The sequence below is a fragment of the Myotis yumanensis genome, unplaced genomic scaffold (assembly GCF_028538775.1).
Source record: "Myotis yumanensis isolate MYYU_CA2020_CCGP unplaced genomic scaffold, mMyoYum1.0.hap1 SCAF_16, whole genome shotgun sequence".
NCBI lineage: Eukaryota > Metazoa > Chordata > Mammalia > Chiroptera > Vespertilionidae > Myotis > Myotis yumanensis.
This window is the reverse complement of record NW_027223767.1, coordinates 43,557,704-43,577,230: the sequence shown is the minus strand read 5'-3', so window position 1 is coordinate 43,577,230 and position 19,527 is coordinate 43,557,704. Positions and strand designations below refer to the sequence as shown.

The window sequence follows — 19,527 nt, the reverse complement described above, 5'->3', positions numbered from 1 at the left end:
GTCCTGAGTTCACCCCAAGCTGGGCCCAAGAATTCCCGAGCTTAGAGGCCCCAGCACACACACACCCGCCCCCCGCCCCCCCAGCCTGCCATCAGCCTCCTGGAAAGCTAGGCACTGTATCTTTTCCATCCTCCTGCACCTCCTCCCACACTGAACTTAACTCTCCCAGACCCTCTGACATGCTCACCCTCCCCCATGGTTTCAGGTGCCACTTTGGTGGCTCATGACACTAACCTGGTCTCATTAGCCCAGACTTCTCTCCTAAACTCCAGACTCAAGTATATAATCCGACCAAACGTGGGTGTCCCATAAACCCTCGCACTCCACGGTGCCTTCCTCTCTCCCCCAAACCTCCTCTAACATGCCCCACTTCAATGAACAGCACCACCCATGTCGCCTGAAGTCATCCTGGTGAGTTGATTCCCCTCCTCTCCATCTCCGCCCACCCACATACTCAGGCGCCAGGGTCCTGCTTCAGTTTGGACCACACTGCAGTGTCCTGACCTCCTTCACCCACCATCCACTTGGTCACCAGGTCCCAAAACACAACCACTAAGCTACAATGGAAATATATAATCCAATCATTTAGACTAAAGGATGATTTCAGAACATATATGCAAAAGAATGCCCAGCTGGTGTGGCTCAGTGGTTGAGCATCGACTTATGAACCAGATTATGGTTTGATTCCCGGTCAGGGCTTGATCCCCAATACGGGGCATGCAGGAAGCAGTTGATCGATGATTCTCTCTCATCATTGATTTTTTTTAAATATCTTTACTGATTTTTTACAGAGAGGAAGGGAGAGAGACAGAGAGTTAGAAACATCGATGAGAGAGAAACACCGATCAGCTGCCTTCTGCACACTCCCTACTGGGGATCGAGCCCGCAACCAAGGTACATGGCCTTGACCAGAATCAAACCTGGGACCCTTCAGTCCTCAGGCTGATGCTCTACCCACTGAGCCAAACCAGTCAGGGCTCATCACTGATGTTTCTATCTCTCCCTTCCTCTCTGAAATCAATAAAAAATAAATATTTTGTAAAAAGCTTTGAAAGAAGACAGGCAAAGCGTAGTCCCCAAACCCACCTGCAGCCTTTTTGTTTCATATGGAGAAACCAGTGTGCCTCTGTACAATGAAATATTGCAATATATTTTCTATCCAAGATTCTGGAGAAAAGATTAATAAATTTACCAAGTGGGGAGGGGAGGGTGGCAAAGTATTTAATAAAAAGCAGTGACAATACAAAATTCATTTCTCCCACACAGGCAAAACCCTTGCTGAGGGAACAGCAGTAGAGGCACCGCCAGTGGGTGTGTTCCCCACTCCTCCTTGCACTGCGGGGCTGCTTTGTAATCCGGACACCAAATCCCACGAAGCAGAAAAGCACAATGCAAGCCTACTTATTATCTCAAGACAAAGGGGGAAACAGTACAAGGCAACCAGTTGCAAGCTTCCTCGCTAATTGCCGAGAAGGGGAGAGGCTGCTGGAATCTACTTTTTCTCATCTGGTCTTGAAAATAGAGGAATTAGACACTGTGGTTGGACAACAGCCAAGGATAAAAAAAAGAATCGTTGTCTAAAAGCCTAACCCATGCCATCTGCCTGAGCCTCAGCTGGCACGCCGGGCCTTGCCTAAGTGCCCGGCTCGCGTTCTCACCACCCGTTCCAGCAGGATCGCCCTGCTCCAAATCTCCCCAAGGCACCCAGCTCTTACTCACATTGTCCCCTCTTCCTGGCACGCTGGTTCCACTGTCCATCTGCAAACACATACTCATTAAGACAAATGCAACGTCTGCTCCCTTTACGAAAGATTCCTGACTGCTGAAACCCCAGAGGCCACTTCCTCCTGTTTGCTCCCCGTCTCCTCACAGAAGTATCTGTACCTCTTCAGCTTACAGATCTGCTTCCCCCGACAGACTACAAAACCCTGTGGGCAGGAACCGTGTCATCTTCATCTTCGGATGCTCACACCTAGCTCAGTACCTGGTCCTAAAGAAGTCTTTAATAAATGTCAACTGCCAGAACCGGTTTGGCTCAGTGGATAGAGCGTCGGCCTGCAGACTCAAGGGTCCCGGGTTCGATTTCGGTCAAGGGCATGTACCTTGGTTGCGGGCACATCCCCAGTGGGGGGTGTGCAGGAGGCAGCTGATCGATGTTTCTCTCTCATCGATGTTTCTGGCTCTCTATCCCTCTCCCTTCCTCTCTGTAAAAAATCAATAAAATACATTTTTTTAAAAAATGTCAACTGAAGGAATATCTATACAGTTGGCCCTCGAACAACACGGTTTTGAACTGCATGGATCCACTTACCAGTATACATATACATGGATTTTTTTTCAATACTGTTAATGTATTTTCTTATTTATGATTTTCTCAATAAAATTTTCTTTTCTCTAGCTTACTTTTTTCTAAGAATACAGCATATAATACATGTGGTAATTGACTGATTATGTTATCAGTAAGGCTTCTGGCCAACAGTAGGCTGCTGGTAGCTAAATTTGGGGGGAGTCAAAAGTTATACATGAATTTTCAATTGGGGAGGGGTCAGCGACCCTAACCCTTGCATTGTTCAAGAGTCAACTGTACTGTAATGGTTTAATTAAAACCATTCAAATTATCCTTGTCTTGGTGCCCTAGAATCCTGGGTCCAGGGTAGCACATCCCAGGGGTGCTAAAAGTGTGGGCCCATGAACAAAACCGACTGAGTTGAAGGGCACTAATCACTGCTTACACAGATTTAAATGCAGGTGCTGGGAGGAGGGGAGGACAGCAATGTTCATACGTGGAAAGACAACTTCAATAAGAAAGGAAGTCCAGTCAGCTCTCTCTCTCAATCATGTTGACGGAGGAAAACAATGCAGCAAAAAATTCTAACCAGTGGAGAATCTACAGATGAATATTACTAAGCCCTGAGACATGTGTCATTTCTTTGCAGCAAATTTGTCTTCCAGATTCTATTTGGCTCAAGCTATGTGCCCGTGATAAAGGATGACGGGTATCAAAAGTAGAACTTTATGAAGCTTAGCTGTCATGCAGACACCTGGGCAGGGCAGGAAGTCCTCTTACCTGACAGTCCTGGGGTGCCTGCCTAGATGGTTCTCGCAGCTCCCCTTCCTGATGATGGTGGAAACGAGGACTAGAGAGAGGCCTTGACCCACAGCTGCCCCAGCCAGGCCAAAGCTGGAATGGGTAGGCACTGGCAGGTTTCCCACTTCTCAGCCCTGCATCCTGGAAATGGCTTGGCACAGCCACCTGCTCTCCTGTGCCCTCAGCTATGGCTGGCATTGACTTGGGTACCAAACTCCAACTCTCCAGGAAGGGCAAGAGGTGAAAAAGGGGAAACCCGGCAGAGGCGGGGAGGCGGGGGAGAGGTGGGGCAGAGGTAAGCTTTCCATCGACCTGGCTGGTCTGCTGCATCAGGAGAGGGGAGGCCATGAGTAAAGAAAGCAGCCTGCTCTGGCCTGGGGTGAGAAAAATGAGGCTGAAGAGAGGGGGTTCAGAGCTGGAGGAGGAAGACGGTGCTGGTCTGGGACAGCTTGATCCCAAATTTCCCTCTTCCCCTTTCCCATTCAGCTGTCTTCCTTCTCATCCCCGCCTCCCCCCCAAACACACACACACACACACATACACACTACACAGCACCTATTTGGAGGGGTCACTAGTCACTTCAGCCTCTCCCACTCTCAAGCCTTGATTTCTTCCCCAAACCAGATGTCCTCTTTCTCCGTCTCCCCACCCCCTTGCCTTAGGGGTCTGGCCCCTAATTCCATTTCCATTGGTCCGTTCCCAGGCCACCCGCCTGCCCCGCAGGGACACTTCCTGCACTAGGCCCGCCTTCGGGCACCGACCAGGGGCCAGCCACTTCACACTGACCCTTCCCCCTCGAGCCCCCAGCGGCTCGCCCACCGCCCCCGGCCCGGGAGGCAGCAGCCCGATACCTTTAACAAACCTCCACGTGCGTGTTAACCGCGGTGACAGAATTTCCTTGTCTCCCTGCTCCCGCCTCCAGCGGCGCCGCCCATTGGCCGCTGGCTTCCTCTGTTCTCGCTGTCATTGGCCGCGCTCCGGGAAACTCCGACCAATGGAGTCCCAGCGCCTGTCTCCCTCCTCCGACCCTGGGCTCCCATTGGCTCCGAGGACTTAAGGTATCTGGGCTGGGAGACAGACAAACCTTCCTTCCCGGGGGTGGACTCGGGACTGAGCAACTGGTTCCGAACATGCCGGAACCCGGCGCCGGGCGACGCTGGGTCACGTGGCCAACGGCCCCGACGCGTGCGTCAACGTGATGTTCGGGCGACTGGCCGAGCGGCCCCGCCTCCTTCGTCACCTGTGCAGCCGCCTGTGCAGCCGCGGTGCCGACATGGATCTGGGGCCGATGCGCAAGAGTTACCGCGGGGACCGAGAGGTGTCGTCGCCGGGCGGGGTCTCCGCGGGGACGGGGAACTAGGGGTCGCAAATCATCGGAGGAGGGGGGGTGGTGATGGGAGGAAACCCGCGGGGTTTCTGGGGCCACCCAGTGGGACGCAGGGGCTTGAGGCCATCGCCAGGAGAGGAGAGGAGAGGGTTCAGAGACAACCGCTGGGGGAGAGGTTCCGGGGAAGCCGGGACGCAGACGGGGTCGGGGGAGGCCGCTGTGCTGGGGGCAAGGCGCGGCTGGAGCCCGCCCTCCACCCGCGAGGTGCACCCCCGGGGCAGTTGACCTAACCCCCGGCCTCCGCTCCTCACCTGGGAAGCGGTGGACTCAGGTGTGTGACGTGCTTAGCGCAGGGACGGTCAGCCTGTCCGTGTTTGGTGAGCGAAACGTGGGGGCGGTGGACTCACTCCCGGGGCAGGAGGGAGGACCTCTAGCCCCTCGCGGCCTCCGTTCCCCTCGATTCCTCCCTGGAGAACCTCCTTCCCTTCCTCCTCCCCCGAGAGGAACGCAAAGAACTGTTGTTAAACATGCGGTTTTCCACTGACCCCTAGACCCACTGAATGAGGACTTACAAGGGCAGAGTCCAGAATCTGTCTTTTTTTAAAAAAAGGGCTTTCCAAATAGTAGGTTTGACACCCATGACAGGAAGCCCTGACTCACCGTCCATCACCAGCTGTCAGTCAGTCTCCTTCCTCCTGCCTGTGTCCCCACCTGTGATATGGGGCTAACAGAACCTGCTTCCTGGGTACTGTGTTTTGTGATGAGGATTAAATAAGTTAATATTTGAAAAGCGCCTAGAATAGTTCCACACACCCATTAAGCAATATGTGTGTTTATGAAATGAAATAAAACCCTTCCTTCCCAGGCATTTGAGGAGGCTCAGCTGACCTCTCTGGACCCCCTGAAGCAGTTTGCTGCCTGGTTCGAAGAGGCTGTTGAGTGTCCTGACATCGGGGAAGCCAACGCCATGTGTCTGGCCACCTGTACCAGGTGGGCATGGCCATGGGCCCTGCTGTGGGTGGGCACAGATGCAGTAGGATGCTGAGGGAGCTCTCAGTTTGATGGGTGACAACTTTATGGTTCTGGCACTTTTATTAAAATGCTGTGCGGCCTCAGGCAAGTTGCCTGTCCTCATTCCTCTCTGCCCTTGATGCAACCCCCCATAGACCCTTGCCTCCCTTATCCCTCCACCTACCCTATTCCCAGCTGCTCTTTAAGAGCTATGCCTCCTGAGACCTCTTCATGAAGCTCTTTGTAGACAATGCTTGGCTGTATCCTTCACTTGGTAATCAACCATTGAGACATCTCTCATATTAGCCTCCTATCCAATCCAATTCCTCCTGTCCCCCCTCAGTCAAATGTAAGTCCTTGAAGGCAGCGCTCTTGTGCTGTGCCCTGGGTGTCCCCCAAAGCCCTGAGCAGAGGGTCTGATAGAGCCACACCTTCTGTGGTCCCTAAGCACTGGCCCGTTGCATTCTTGTTGGTTGCTGCCCTTAGAGCCGTGTTACTTCGCCAGGGCTGCCATAAGAAACCACCACAGGCAGGGTGGCTTACACAACGGAAATGCATTTTCTCTCAGCTCTGGAAACTAGAAGTCCAAGATTGAGGTGCTGTCAGAGCTGGTTAGTAAGGCCTCTCTTCGTGGCTTGCAGATGGCTGCCTTTTTGCCTTGTCCTCACATGGCCTTGCCTTTGTGCATGCAGAGAGCAAGGGAGAGATCAGTGGTGTTTCTCCCTCTTACAAGGACACCAGTGGTTTTGGATTAGAGTCCCACCCTATGACCGTATTTACCCTTACTCACTCCCTGAGGCCCTCTCTCCAAGTACTCACACTGGGGCAAGGGCATCAACATGGGCTTTTAGGGGGACATAGTTCAGTCCCTGACGGTCCTGGAAGTGAACGAGAATCCACAGACCGCCGTCAGGACAGTGGGGAGGACGCCTCTGGCACGCAGGGGGAAGGCTTCAATGTCATATTGGTGTTTGTTTGCTTTCAGGCTAAATCCCCAGGGGCAGGTGGGAGTGGGTGGGTGGCCTGAGTGCCCGGACAGGGCAGAATACGGGGACACAGCTGTAGGGATGCTCAGACATCCCAAGGGAGGGGCAGCGGCGAGAACACTGAGGTGGGCTCTGACCTCGGCGCTCTGCTCTCTGTCCCAGAGATGGGAAGCCCTCTGCCCGCATGGTGCTGCTGAAGGGCTTTGACAAGGATGGCTTCCGCTTCTTCACTAACTTCGAGAGCCGAAAGGGGAAAGAGCTGGTGAGGGGTCACGGTAAATCCTCCTCGGGGCTGCAGAGTCCAGCCCTGGCCTCATCAGTCACCCTCCACCCCAACCCGCTTGCTGTCTGTGCTCAAGGGCCACCCTGCCTGGGGGCCTTTGCACTGCCGTTCTCCTTGCCGCACATGCATGAATGCTCTCCAACCACCCCTGCCTCTGTCATCTGTTTATCCAAGTAACCCTGTCCCTTCAGTCTCAGCCCCAATGTTAGCCTCTTCAAAAAAGCCTCCTCAGCTCCTACACAGAGTCAGCCGCTCATGCTGTTTGCTATCGTTCTAACTAGCAACTTTCCTGCCATTTTTTCAGTTTCTAACTGTGCATGTGTATGATTATGTGATTAATGTGTGTGTCCTCTGTTAAGTGGTAAGCTTTGCAGGGCAGAGGCTGCATCTGTTGTATCTCTGTTACACCCCCATGACCTCTTCTGGTGTCGAATACAGCGTTGGCACTTCACATGCATACAGTTCATAAATCCACATGAGTCGTCCTCCCTGAGTCCCTGCCAGGCAAACATACATTTCTGAGAACTTGCAAAATCTGTGGGTTTGAGAAATGGCAAGCGTCTCTTTGGAGTCCAGCTGGCTTAGGTTTCCGATGCAGCCCTGCCACTTGCTATGTGAACTCGGGCTCATTACTTAACCTCTCTGAGCCTGTCTCTACCTGTAACGGTAGGCCTACCTTTGAGGGTTTAAATGAGATACTACACTGAGTGCATCTCCCGTGGGCCTGCACGCTGCAGACTTCCTGCCTTCCCCCCATGACCTGACGCTGTCTGTGGATTCTGTTTCATTTCCAGGACTCTAATCCCTTTGCTTCCCTTGTCTTCTACTGGGAGCCCCTGAACCGTCAGGTGAGTGAGCGTTCCCAGGGCAGCCTGGGGCGGGCTGTGTTGGGAGGGGCCTGAGTTTATATAGGAGCCCAGTGGAGGTCCCCAGGCTGGGCAAACATCCTGCCTCTCAGCTCTCGTATAGTTAGCTGGTCCGGTGGCAGCCCAGAGTGGTGAGGCATTGGCTAAAGAGAAGACGGGAATGGGCCTGTGGCCTGGGGAGGGCGAGTGGCTTTGAACGCCATGTAGCCAAGGCCATCCCTGAGCAGGTGCGTGTGGAGGGCCCTGTGAAGAAGCTGCCAGAGGAGGAGGCCAAGTGCTACTTCCACTCCCGCCCCAAGAGCAGCCAGATTGGGGCTGTGGTCAGTCACCAGAGTTCCGTCATCCCTGATCGGGAGGTGAGTGGGGCTTCCTCTTAGTCCTCCGGGTGGCGAGGGCCCCGGCTCATCCCCAGAGGCTGTCTCCCAGGGATGCCAGGGCCCTCTCTCTCCAGCTAAGTGGAAAGGCTGTCTTCCTGGGGGAACGGGAGTGGGGAAATGGCCCAATGGGCCTCCTGTGTCTGTCGGACCCTCCCGTTGGACTCTGTTCCCAGAGGACAGAGGCCACCTGTGCCTTGCTCACCTGTGTGCCCAGCACCTGGCACATGCTCAGTACATGGTTATTAAATGAGTCATTGACGGGGTCTGGCACTTCCTCTATCTCCTTCGCCTGAACAGTATCTGAGAAAGAAAAACGAGGAATTGGAGAAGCTGTACCAGGAACAAGAGGTGCCGAAGCCAAAATACTGGTGAGTGATGCCTCATAGTCTTGTAGAAAGGGACACCAGGACCCTCGTGTTTGCTGGAAGCTACCCTGTCTGTGGGTTACAGATCTCCTCCTCCCCGTCAACCCTGAGATACAGCCCAGCAACGTCCTTCAGGGAGCCCGGGGGTGGTGGGGAGTGACACGGCTGCTTCTCTTCGTAGGGGTGGCTACATCCTGTACCCACAGGTGGTGGAATTCTGGCAAGGCCAAACCAACCGCCTGCACGACCGGATTGTCTTTCGGCGGAGTCTCCCAACAGGAGACTCCCCTTTGGGGCCCATGACCCACCGCGGGGAGGAAGACTGGCTCTACGAGAGGCTTGCTCCCTGACTCCCGGGCTGCGGTGCCCACGGGAGCGAGGACCGGGTGCTGAGAGAGGGTGTGGGGTTGGGAGTCGGGCCCGTCTAAGGGCCACCATTTCCCTATACTCCTTACATGTAGGGGTCTTCAGAGTTCATCCTTTGAGTACCCTCTACTTGGCTGGCTCTCAGTAGGCTCTAGTGGAGTGTGATGGTGGCATAGAGAACCACAAATGGAAAGTAATCTCATCATTATTTTCTTGATTTTGACAATAGTTTACTGGAATGGCTCCCTCTAGAGGGAGCAGCTGCTGTAAATCCCTCTTCTGGTGACACAGAGTGGGTCCCCAGCAGCCCTGTCTTTTTACCACTGTGACTGAGTCCTACTGGCCAAAGCTGATTGGTCCCAGCATAAGCACCTGAGCCAATCTCGCCCATCGGTTTTACTTGTCAACTATTGGAAATTGGACACGGAGAGACCCAGAGCGTGCTCACTGTAGCCGCGTGCTCACTGTAGCCGCGTGGTTAGTGGCAGCCAAGAAGCCACGGCCTCTGGCTGCTGCTCTTGCAATTCCCTGAGAGGCCCTGGCGCCCTCCTTCCCTGCCTGGGCTGTGCGGTTCCTCCTCCTGCCTCACACACCCACTGTCTCTAAAAAGAAGTTTTTTTTGACATAAACTCGCAGAATAAATTGCTGTTGATTGCAAATAAAAGAACCCTAACTCACTCGTTTATTAACAGATACTCTTATAGCATTTACCCTGCTGATAGCTGCCTTCCATTATCTGAAGCACAGCAGTGTGGGAAAAGATAGCTCCAAAGGACCCATCGGTGGATATTACACAGAAATAGATTTCACTTCAATATGGGGAGAGATTGCCGCGGGGGCGGGGGGGGCGGGGGGGGGCGGTAGTCAGCATTAGGTAGTGAGTATTCTCTTACTGGGAGCATTCAATCCCAGTCAGGAGTTTTGTAGAAAGGATTCATGTGCTGGTACCTACGGGCCAGGAAGATTTTAATCAAACTTTATTTTCCATGTTGGTTTATAAACAGTATTTATTTATTTTACTTTCCAGGCATGAAATTAAATTATAGAGATTCTGCCTTTCTGACTACTCACACATCCCCTTCCCTACTCCTCACCTCTCCACATCACTGGTTTTCACCCACATTGGAACTACCGGGGGTCGATTGGGCGGGGGGGGCTTTAAAAATCCTGATGATGCCTAGATCCTCCCCTTAGAGATGACTTCACGGGTCTGAGGCATTGGGAAATTTAAAGGCTTCCCAGGGAACTTTGTGAAGCCAAGATTTAGCCCCTGGACTAGACCCTTGTGTGGTCCTCAGGACGGCAGGCAGCATCGGCATGACTTGGGAGCCCACCCCAGGCCCACTGAGTTCCCACCTGCATTTAACAGGACCCCCACCTACCCCTGGTGACAGTGCACTGGCCTCAACCTCTAAACCTCCTGCCCCTCACCCTCACGATCGGATTCTCCCGGAACCCTCGGCCGAGGCCTGTGCTGAACTGTATTTGCTTTCCTCGAGCACAAGTCTGGTGACCAGCGTCAGCCTGGATGAGTGGCCTGCAGGCTGTGGAGAGGAGCCAGGCGGGGTAAATGCTTGCTGTGACTCAGCCAGGGTGAGAGGACAGACTATTTGTGCACAGTGGCATTGAACCTGCCACTCTGCACACGGCTTCATTCACTGTACGGGCATGTGCTTCAGCGTCTGAGTGACCAGCTCCCCCAAGGGCCTCTCTCTTGTTATTCATCCCCCCTCAAGCCCGAGCGTAGGAAAGCACAACCTTTCTGAGACCTACAGGAGAGGGTGCTGGGGACCCTTCCCTTGTCCTGTTTGTGTTTCTGGGAGCTGTGTCTCCCCAGCTTTGAGCCTGGTCTCAGCAGTTCTGTTCTCCCTCCGGCAATCACTTTGCCAGATCGCTAATAAAAACTCATCAGATGTGCGTGATGTTAATGTCCGGTCTGGCCTGGTCTTGCCCCCCACCCTAGGAAGGAAGGGAGTTGGGGGATTAAGCAACTCTGCCCACCTCGATTTTCCTCTCTTGGGAGGTGGGGCATCCAGCAGGGGGCGCCTGCTGCCCAAGGTTGGCCCCTTCTCGGCCGCACAGGCCATTCTAGCCTGCCCTGCCTGCCTCCCCCTCCCCCCCTTGGGTTGAGTCCCAGTGAAACTGTGGTCGATAACCCGTAGCCTCTCCCGGCTCCTGCACATATTTGCACTTTCGGTTCCTCCTCCTCTGGCCTGGTAAAAACTCACAGCTGCCTGGGCTGACTCCCTGGGCAGCCAGATATCCCTTTGGCTGTTGGTAACCACCCCACCTCCTCACCCCCATCCACTAACACCCAGGTTAGGGGAATATGTGGAGTTTCCCGGGAAGATTCCTGCAGTCATCAGTTTGGGGCCGTGGAGCATGGTCATATGCATGGGGCAGAGGAGTCTGCAGACCCTGCCAACTAGGAGGAGTCATGGTGGCAGTGAGGTGCCAGCGTTAGGCCACCAGTAGGGTCTGTGGCCCAGGGCCCAGCTTCATCCCCCTACCCTCGCCTCAGGGAAGCTCAGGATGGGCAGGAGCGGGAGGTCCCTACAATCTGGGGTCTCAGGGTCCACTCAGCCTCCACGCTGGTTGGCTCTGCAGCACCCTCAAATGGTGCTCGCCTCCCAGGATCCCATGGTCCAGGCCTTGCCCTGGCTCATCCCCCCTCTCCTTCAGCTGAAGGTGACTGGTTCCTTTCTTTGTCCCGAGTTTCCCATCCCTAAGCAGATGCAAATCAAGAATGGAAGGGGCTGTGTGGTTCAGTGGTCACAGCGCAGCCCAGCTCTGGCTTCAGTTCCAGCCCCACCTCTGCAAGGGCATGGTCTCGGGTGAGTGACTTCAAGCTCTCTAAGCTCAGCCCTCACCTGGAAAATGGGGGTAGTTAGTAATGGGCCCTGTCTCAACGGGGGACGAGAGGATTAAAGGAGGAACCTGGGGGAGTACTTGCCACAGGGCCTGTCCCATTTTAATCCTCATCCAAGGATGTTTCTTTGTTTTTTTTTTTATCCTCACCCAAGGATTGTTTTCCCATTGATTTTCAGAGTGGAAGGGAGGGAGGAGAGAAAGAGAAACATCTATGTGAGAGAGGCGCATCGATTGGTCGCCTCCCACACGCGCCCTAACCAGGGCCTGGGATCAAACCCACAACTGGGGTACATGCCCTTGATTGGGAATCGAACCCGCAACCTTTTTGATGTACAGGACAACACTCCGATCAACTTAGCCACCCAGCCAGCGTGGGCCTGGCCCATTTTAAACCCTCTGTAAACGTCAGGTATTAGCAGTGGGCAGGACTGGAGTATGGGGAAAAGTGTGCTCCTCCACGGGAGGCTTTATGGACTGAGTTACTGGGGGGACCTTAGAAAGTTCCGGCATGAGGAGGGATCGGGGAGAGTCCTCCTGTCCTCCTCCTGCTCCCGGTCTCTCCCTCACTCATCCTCAGAGCTCCCCGTGCCTTGGGTGAGGCCACCTAACAAAGGCCCCCTTGTATGGTCTGTTTGTTTTGGTAATAAATTTCCTGAGCAGCACTCCTTGGGGTGGGGTGGGGTGGCCCAGCAGCCTGCGAGGAGCTGGCCTGGAAGCTGCTGGACCACATTGTTTAGTCGCCACCTTGGTCTCTCTCTCTCCATGTTCCCACCATGAGCTCTGGAGATATGGCCAATGTTTTCCAGTTCCCAGCTCCTGGGGCTTGAGAAAGATCCAGATCTAACAGCCTAAAGAGCACGCTCTCTCCTCTTCCTTAAATGGAAACTGTGGGCTATGGTGAGTTCCCTAATAAGGGAAAGGGGGGAGGAAACCAATGTTAATGGCGCACCTACGACAGGACTACTAATGGGTCGCTAACCATTGGCCACTCCCTGTGAAATAGATATCATTAGAGGCCCTTTTATAAAAGAGAAAACGGAGGCTCAGAGGAGGGATGTTTAAAAAAAATTTATTGATTGATTTTTAGAGAGAGAAGCATTGATTTGTTGTTCCACTTATTCATGCATTCATTCTATGTGCCCTGACGGGATGGAACCAGCAGCGTATTGGGACCACGCTCTAATCAACTGAGCTACCCGGCCAGGGTTCAGAGGAGGTTGTTTGTGTGTGTGTGTGTGTGTGTGTGTGTTTAATGTTCCCCAAATCACACCGCTACTAAGAGGTGGAACCAGAATTTGAATCTTGATCCCAAACCAAACCACTGCAACTTTGGGTCAGTCCCCAGAGGTCTGCTTGGTTCTCTTGCAGCCCCTGCTGGCCTCTGTTGACCAGAGGGCCTGACCACTGAGGTGCCACAAGCACCGTGGCTGGAGGGTGAAATTGGTGTCCCCACCCCTACATTCCGCCACCTGGGACCCTTTGTGAAATGTGGGAGGAACGATTTGAGCACCAGGTTCCACTTCCATGAAGGGAAACAAAGGCATAAACACAGTCCTCTTGATAAACGGAAGACGAGCGTATAAATAGATGCTCCGCTTTTGCAGCATTGTTTATTACAAAGGGAGAAACCTACAGTTATTTTCTTAAACAAAATTCAAGGCTCCAGGACTCATCTCTGGGGCCGATCCATCTTAAATACCGGGGGGAAGAACTGGCTGCGGTTAGGTCCGACCAGAGCTTCCCCACCCCCTCCCCTAACTTGGACCCATGGGGTCCCTAACCTGGCCACCTCCAGGGAGTGCCAGGGTCCTCCTCCCCCTGCACATCTGGGGGCAAAGTTCCCGGAAGTTTCCCACTTGTGTTAGGAGGTGAGCTCAAGTTCAGCCCACCTCTGGCTCCTGGAAACCATCCCCCATCACAAGTCTGCTGGAAAATGCACTCTCAGGATCGGTCCAGGGAACAGTCACGGGTAGAGACAGTAGAGGGAGCAGCAAGTCAAACTCACCCTGGACCCCGTGCCTGGGAGGAAGTGAAGTCAGTCAGGCTCCCTCTCTCTATTCCTGGTCCGCCTCCCTGCCCGCCCTGACACGGCTTCCGGGAGGGCTGACTCCCTGGGTGGCACTTGTCATCCTGGAACCGAAGTGCCTTTATATGTGGTGGGGGACGGTGGGAGGACCCTGGGATCTCCCAGACTTCCCAGAAAGCCGGGGCACATAAATACAAACCTAAAACCAGACATTGCCTGCCAGCAGGCATCAACTGCCCCCAGGGCTTCCGCTGCGGCCAAAGAGGCCTGCGTGGCAAGCTCTGAGCTCAGATCCAGCCGACAGCAAGGAGCAGGCAGGGAGCTGCTGGCTAGCACCCTCCTCGGCCCCCTTCACTGTCCTTTGCCCTCCCTGTCATCGAAGAGGTTGGGGTTCTCCGCCAGCGTGGCTCGCACCTTCTTCTTCTCCTTGAAGCGGCCGGAGTTGGAGACCTTGACGTGCTTGCCCTTCGTGTTCTTGTCCACGATCTTCTCCAGGCGGGTGTTAAAGTCACTGTTGGGATCCCCGCCCTCAGGCCCCGGGGGCTCGGCGCTGCCCTCCGCTTGGGCATAGGTGTCAGGGATCTCGTACAGCACCTTGGGGGCGGACTTCTTCTTCCGGAGGAAGGTCAGCTTCCACCAGCCAACTTCGGTCATGGTGCTCCCTGAGCGGAGGGGGCTTCTGCAGGAGAGAGGAAGGGGTCAGTGGGGAGAAGGCGGGGGGTGCCTTGGAGCAGCCTCCTCTAGACTCCTAACCACTGGCTATTTTATTGATCTATTATTTATTTATTTTATTGTTTGTTTAGCTATTTTTGTTATTGTTCATCCTCATCCAAGGATATTTTTCTGTTGGTTTTTAGAAAGAGTGAGGAAGGGAGGGGAAGAGAGAGAGAGAAACATTGAAGTGAGAGAGACACATCAATTGGTCGCCTCCCGCACATGCCCCGACCAGGGCCTGGAATGAGTCTGCAATCAAGGTACATGCCCTTGACCAAAATAGGACCCAGGACCCTTTAGTCTGTGGGCTGATGCTCTATCCACTTCTATCCACTGAGCTAAACCCGTTAGGGCTATTATTATTTTTAATCCTCACCTGAGGACATGGAGAGAGAGAGAGGGAGAGAGAGAAACTTCAATCAGTTGCCTTTAGTATGTGTTTCAACCAGGGATGGAACCCACAACCCAGGTACTCACCCTGACCAAGAATCGAATGGGCAACTTTTGATGCACACGGCAATGCTCAACCACCTGACTACTCCAGACAGGCACCACGGGCTATTTTTAATGGCCCAGGCCTAAAGGAATGAAAGGTGAGGCCGAGTGACCCCAAGATTCAGGTAAGTGATGCAATGCATTTGGAGAGAAGAGAGAGGGTCTGGGGAAGAGGTAGCCAAACACACATGGACAGGAAAGCCATCTGAGCCCAGGGGAGGTGACAGTGGGGAAGACACAGGCCATCGCCAGGCGGCATCGAGCTGCCAGGTCCCTTGGGGCTGCAGGAAGGTGAACAGCTTGCCCAAGTCACACAGCATCCAGGCCTTGGACACCCTTTGGGCAGATGGTCAACTGGTATCAGACAGACAGAAACACCCTGGGCATCTTGCTTGGAATTCATTCATTAATAAATCCATTCATTCAAATTTCAACAGGACGTGTGATGTTTAGAGTAATTTGGACTTCCCACTGGTGATGAGCAGGGAGAGGAACCTCAGGCTGGGGGTGGGAAGCGCTGGGACTGTTCCAGGTGCGTGACCCCTGGCAAGTGACTCCTCTGGACCTCAGTGGCCTCATCCGTCCCTCCCAGCCCTCATATTCAGCTCTGACGTTGATGCCCGCCCACAGAGAGAGACTTGCTTTGCAAAATACAACTTAGGATAATGGTGATAATGGTTGAGGGATGGCCCCCTTTCCCACCCAGCTTCCACAAGGACAGGAGTTTGAAGGGGAGCTGGAAATTTGGAAGGAGGTTCGGTGGGGCCAAGAGGTACATGTGACATATAGTTATCATGGGCTGGACTCTCCATAGGAAACCCCAAAGAGATGGGCTGTGGGGCTAAAGTCCAGGCTTCTCCACTGACAAGCCTTGAGACCCCCACCGTTTACCGACCGCCACAAAGGTGCGTCTGAGCTACTGGAAATGTTGGGAGATGCCTGGACATCACTGACAGGTGGGCATGTAGACCAGAGGGATGAAGATCAGTCACGGCACCTCTGTTTCGGGAGAGGCTGGGAGTCTGGCCTCGGGACTCCTGAGTGTGGCTGTGAAAGATCCTGGGGAGGAGGGGCAGCAGCCACCACACACCAGAAAGCTAGACGGTCAGTCAGCCCGGGCACAGGCAAATGTGTCACCTCTTTCAAAAAACAGATGGTCTTGCCCGGCCAGCATGGCTCAGTGGTTGAGCTTCAACCTATGAACCAGGAGATCACAGTTCAATTCCCAGTCAGGGCATATGCCTGGGTTGCGGGCTTGATCGCCAGCGTGGGGCATGCAGGAGGCAGCTGATCAAAGATTCTCTCATTCTCTCTCATCATTGATGTTTCTCTCTCTCTCTCTCCCCCCCTCCTTTCATCTCTGAAATCAATAAAAATATATTAAAAAAAATAAAAATGAAAACGGATGGTCTTAACTACCTTTTCTAAAAAGGCCAGAAAGAAATATGACAAATGACTAGTAGTGGTTTTCTTTATGTAGAAGGAATATGGGATGCTTTCTCCCCTCCACTTTTCTAATTTCCAGATCTTCCACAATGAGTGTGGAGTCTGTTCTGTTAGAGGAGGAACACATCAAATTCAGAAAAAACAAAGGCAGGATGCTGGCCCAGGCTGGGAGTGGGTTGAGTGCCCCCCTCCATCAGCTCCCTTGCTGTTGTCCCCCGTCCCCCACATGCCCATCCCCCTGCCCAGAGCATGCGCCCAACCGATTCCTTCAGGGCTTTGTCCAGAAGGCAGATTCCACGCTGCCACCTCTGTCCCTCTGCTCGGCTCATGCACCAAGAGACCCCAGGGTAGACCTGGTGCAGCTCCCACTTAGAAAGGGAGGGAGGGGGAGAGTGGCCAGATAAATACCTTCCGGGCACCCAGGGGAGGCGAGGGCACCCGGGGGACGGCCCGGGAGGTTTGCTTTGGCAGCTTGCCCCACCCGGGCCTAGCACAGCCTTGCTCAGATCTCGGTGTTACAGGATGGGTGTCTGGAAGGAGCTGCGAGAAGGGCAGGGAAAGACAGACAGGACGCTTGCTCCCTTGCTCGGCCTGTGGGTGCCTGCGTCGCCACCTGGTCTGGGGCAAGTCCCATGGCCCCCCCAGGGCTGCCAAGGAACGTGGGGAGTGGAGGATCCAACGCCCGAACCAACAGCAATAACCAGGCTGCCTAGCCTAGAGGAAGTGGCTGTTTTATGTGCCAGTTAAAACAGACCCGCTTTACTGGGCATTTCAAGTTAGCCTCTACAGCAGTGGTTCTCAACCTTCTGGCCCTTTCAATACAGTTCCTCATGTTGTGACCCAACCATAACATTATTTTCGTTGCTACTTCATAACTGTAATGTTGCTGCTGTTATGAATCGTAATGTAAATATCTGATATGCAGGATGGTCTTAGGCGACCCCTGTGAAAGGGTCGTTCGACTGCCAAAGGGGTCCCGACCCACAGGTTGAGAACCGCTGCTCTACAGGGAGGGACAGATCACAAGGAACTGGTCAGAAAACCAGAGTCGGGAATGGCCCTTGGACCCTGCCCTGCGGCCTCCACCATGGCACCTTGGTGCCCGTGTCTCCTGGCTCAAACTCTGGTCTCTCTAGCAGACTGTTAGCCAGGCCTCGCTGTCCCCCTGCTTAGGGTACGCGAGCACAAGTAAGCAGGTGTGTGCCCCTTTAAGCAAGCCTGACCTGTGGAAATCTGAATTTGCAGATTAGCTAAATTAGGTCTTTGTTTTGCAGAATAACCCAGCTAGCTATAAGATTCTGTCTGGTAAACAGTGAGTTACCCCAAGAGAGTGTAAAGTCTGACTTGCTTAAAAAAGAAAAAAAAAAAAAGAAAGTGTTATCCAAACTTCCCAGCTACCCAAAGTAGCCAAGAACAAGATACCTACAACCACACACCTATACCTAATCGCAGAGGGTCGCAGGGCTGGGGGCGGGGAATGAATTGGGATTTTGAGCATGGTCTGCAGTCTGTTCATGGGCCAAGCAGAGGGCTGAGCCCTTGCCCTGGGGCCCTGCAATCCATGGGATGATAGAAATCTGCCCCTGAGGAGGCCACTACACCTACACTGTTTGCACAGCTTGGGAGCCCAGCCTCATGAGGACAGCCCACCGCCCTTGCCTATAATAGCTACACCCTGGCCCGCACGCACTTGGGCACCCGGGTAGGCCCCACCGCCCCAGCTGAGTTTGCCCAGGCGAGGTTGAGCCCCTTCTCAGCTGAGCCAAGTTAACCATTGACTGGGGCAAGGTGGAGGGGTGGAGGGGTGGAGGGGTGGAGGGGTGGAGGGGGCTGGAGGGAGCAAGTCCGCATCTGCGTTGTAAGACAAAACCCAGAGCCCCAGCCCTCAGCTTTCTGGGGGGCCATGGGACTTCTCCACCCTGAATAAGTCTGGGGGACCCTAGACAGGAACAGGAGGAGGTTCCGACAGCCAGAAAAACCCTCCAGGCTGGGGGTAGGCGCTGGTGGGCTCCAGTTCCACAAGAGTTAACAGAGAACTGCTCTGGAGAGAAACTCTCCCCCCAGGAGTTCCAGGCTGGAGGCCTGGAGTGACTCCAAGAGGCCAACGGGATGAGCCCCGAATCCTGCCTGCTCACCCAGGAAGGTGGGAGCCCGCATGCCAGGCTCTCCCTCGCCGCTGGACTTGTCAGCCACGGAGGCAGACGGGGCCCTGGCTGCACCGCGGTTTCCCCGCCGCCCACCCGCGGCCTGTACCTGTGATCCTGGCTGCCGCAGCTGGAGGTGAGCCCCTCCCTAGAGAAGGGGCTGAGCGCCGGCGCTGCCCCTGGGGGAGCCTGGGGGAGCCGGGGGAGCCGCCAGGGTGCTGCGCCAGGCACGGCCGGGCCCGGGGAGCTGGGTAGGAGCAGCTGTGCGGCAGGTGCCAGAGAAACAGGTGCGGGAGCGGGGTACCTGCTCACTGTGCCTGCAGGAGTCAAGGTGAACCTGAAACCCAGCCCCTCCCGGCTAAGTAAACAGAAGCAGAGGCCTGCTCGGCCTGATGAATATTCATTACCCCAGAAACCCAATCCCCGGGCCCCAGCACCCACCCAGGGTCCTGCAGGGACCTCCTGGCCAGGAGGAGGAAATCCCCAGGGAAGCCTGGGGTCGGGGGAGGTGGGGAGCCGCTCTGCTCCGTCTGCCCCGTCTCCAGCGCCTGGTTGCTGGCCGCCTGTAGGCAAGGTCACCCCCCGCCCCGCCCAGTTCATGCCCTGAGGAGGTTCAGACCCCTTTCCCGCCACAGCAAAGCCTGGACCTTGCCCCGGGCGCAACCGGGAAAGGGTTAAGGGCCGCTGCTCCCCGCTGGCTGAGGAGGACAAGGGTGCACCCAGCTCCTTTGAACTCCAGAGTCGAAACCAGTCCCTGGTTAAACTGGTTGGCGGACCGGTTCCCAGGCTGTCCGCTCCGCCCCAGGTTCAGGGCTCCCAGGCCCTAAAGGCCCTTCCTCAAGCTCTCCCAGCGCTGGAGTGGGAAGGGGGCCCGGGGCCTCCAGACTGACTACAACCGAAAATCTCCTGCCCCCTCCCTTGCTCAGGGGTGGGCTCTGGGGGCCCGTGTGTGCGGGAAAGGGCGGTTATGTTCCTGCGACGGCACCGTACTTCCCTTAGCCTCTCGGAGAGAACCGTGATGGCTCCCACCCCAGGCACCACTCCACTCAGCTTCCCCCAAGCGGCCAGCTGCCCCTCGGATGGACCTCGCTGGGTGTTCCAAAGCGCAAAACCTGGGGCCCGCTCTCAGGGAGGAGGTGGGGAGAGAGGAAGAGGCGAGAAG

The 19,527-nt window shown here is 54.8% G+C and overlaps 2 protein-coding genes across 6 annotated transcripts; one reads left to right on the top strand and one right to left on the bottom strand.

The window, feature by feature from the left end:
• The first annotated feature begins 4,177 nt into the window (after positions 1-4,177).
• Positions 4,178-10,608, top strand: PNPO (pyridoxamine 5'-phosphate oxidase). Of its 3 annotated transcripts, none has more exons than XM_070394991.1 (7): positions 4,178-4,406; positions 5,281-5,405; positions 6,575-6,674; positions 7,490-7,543; positions 7,789-7,917; positions 8,236-8,306; positions 9,697-10,608. In XM_070394991.1, exons 1-7 carry the CDS (start codon positions 4,287-4,289, stop codon positions 9,713-9,715), a joined length of 618 nt encoding a protein of 205 aa, XP_070251092.1. In that variant the 5' UTR covers positions 4,178-4,286; the 3' UTR covers positions 9,716-10,608. The 3 variants fall into 3 exon arrangements, with proteins under 3 accessions (XP_070251092.1, XP_070251091.1, XP_070251090.1); XM_070394990.1 differs by having other exon boundaries at positions 10,039-10,607; XM_070394989.1 differs by lacking the exon at positions 9,697-10,608 and adding an exon at positions 8,485-9,336 and having other exon boundaries at positions 4,182-4,406.
• A 1,985-nt stretch (positions 10,609-12,593) lies between these two features.
• Positions 12,594-18,904, bottom strand: PRR15L (proline rich 15 like). Of its 3 annotated transcripts, none has more exons than XM_070393861.1 (2): positions 18,807-18,904; positions 12,594-14,245 (listed from the first exon to the last, which is right to left on the bottom strand). In XM_070393861.1, exon 2 carries the CDS (start codon positions 14,218-14,220, stop codon positions 13,918-13,920), a length of 303 nt encoding a protein of 100 aa, XP_070249962.1. In that variant the 5' UTR covers positions 14,221-14,245; positions 18,807-18,904; the 3' UTR covers positions 12,594-13,917. The 3 variants fall into 3 exon arrangements, with proteins under 3 accessions (XP_070249962.1, XP_070249960.1, XP_070249961.1); XM_070393859.1 differs by lacking the exon at positions 18,807-18,904 and adding an exon at positions 18,475-18,558; XM_070393860.1 differs by lacking the exon at positions 18,807-18,904 and adding an exon at positions 14,758-15,674.
• Between the last annotated feature and the right edge of the window lie 623 nt (positions 18,905-19,527).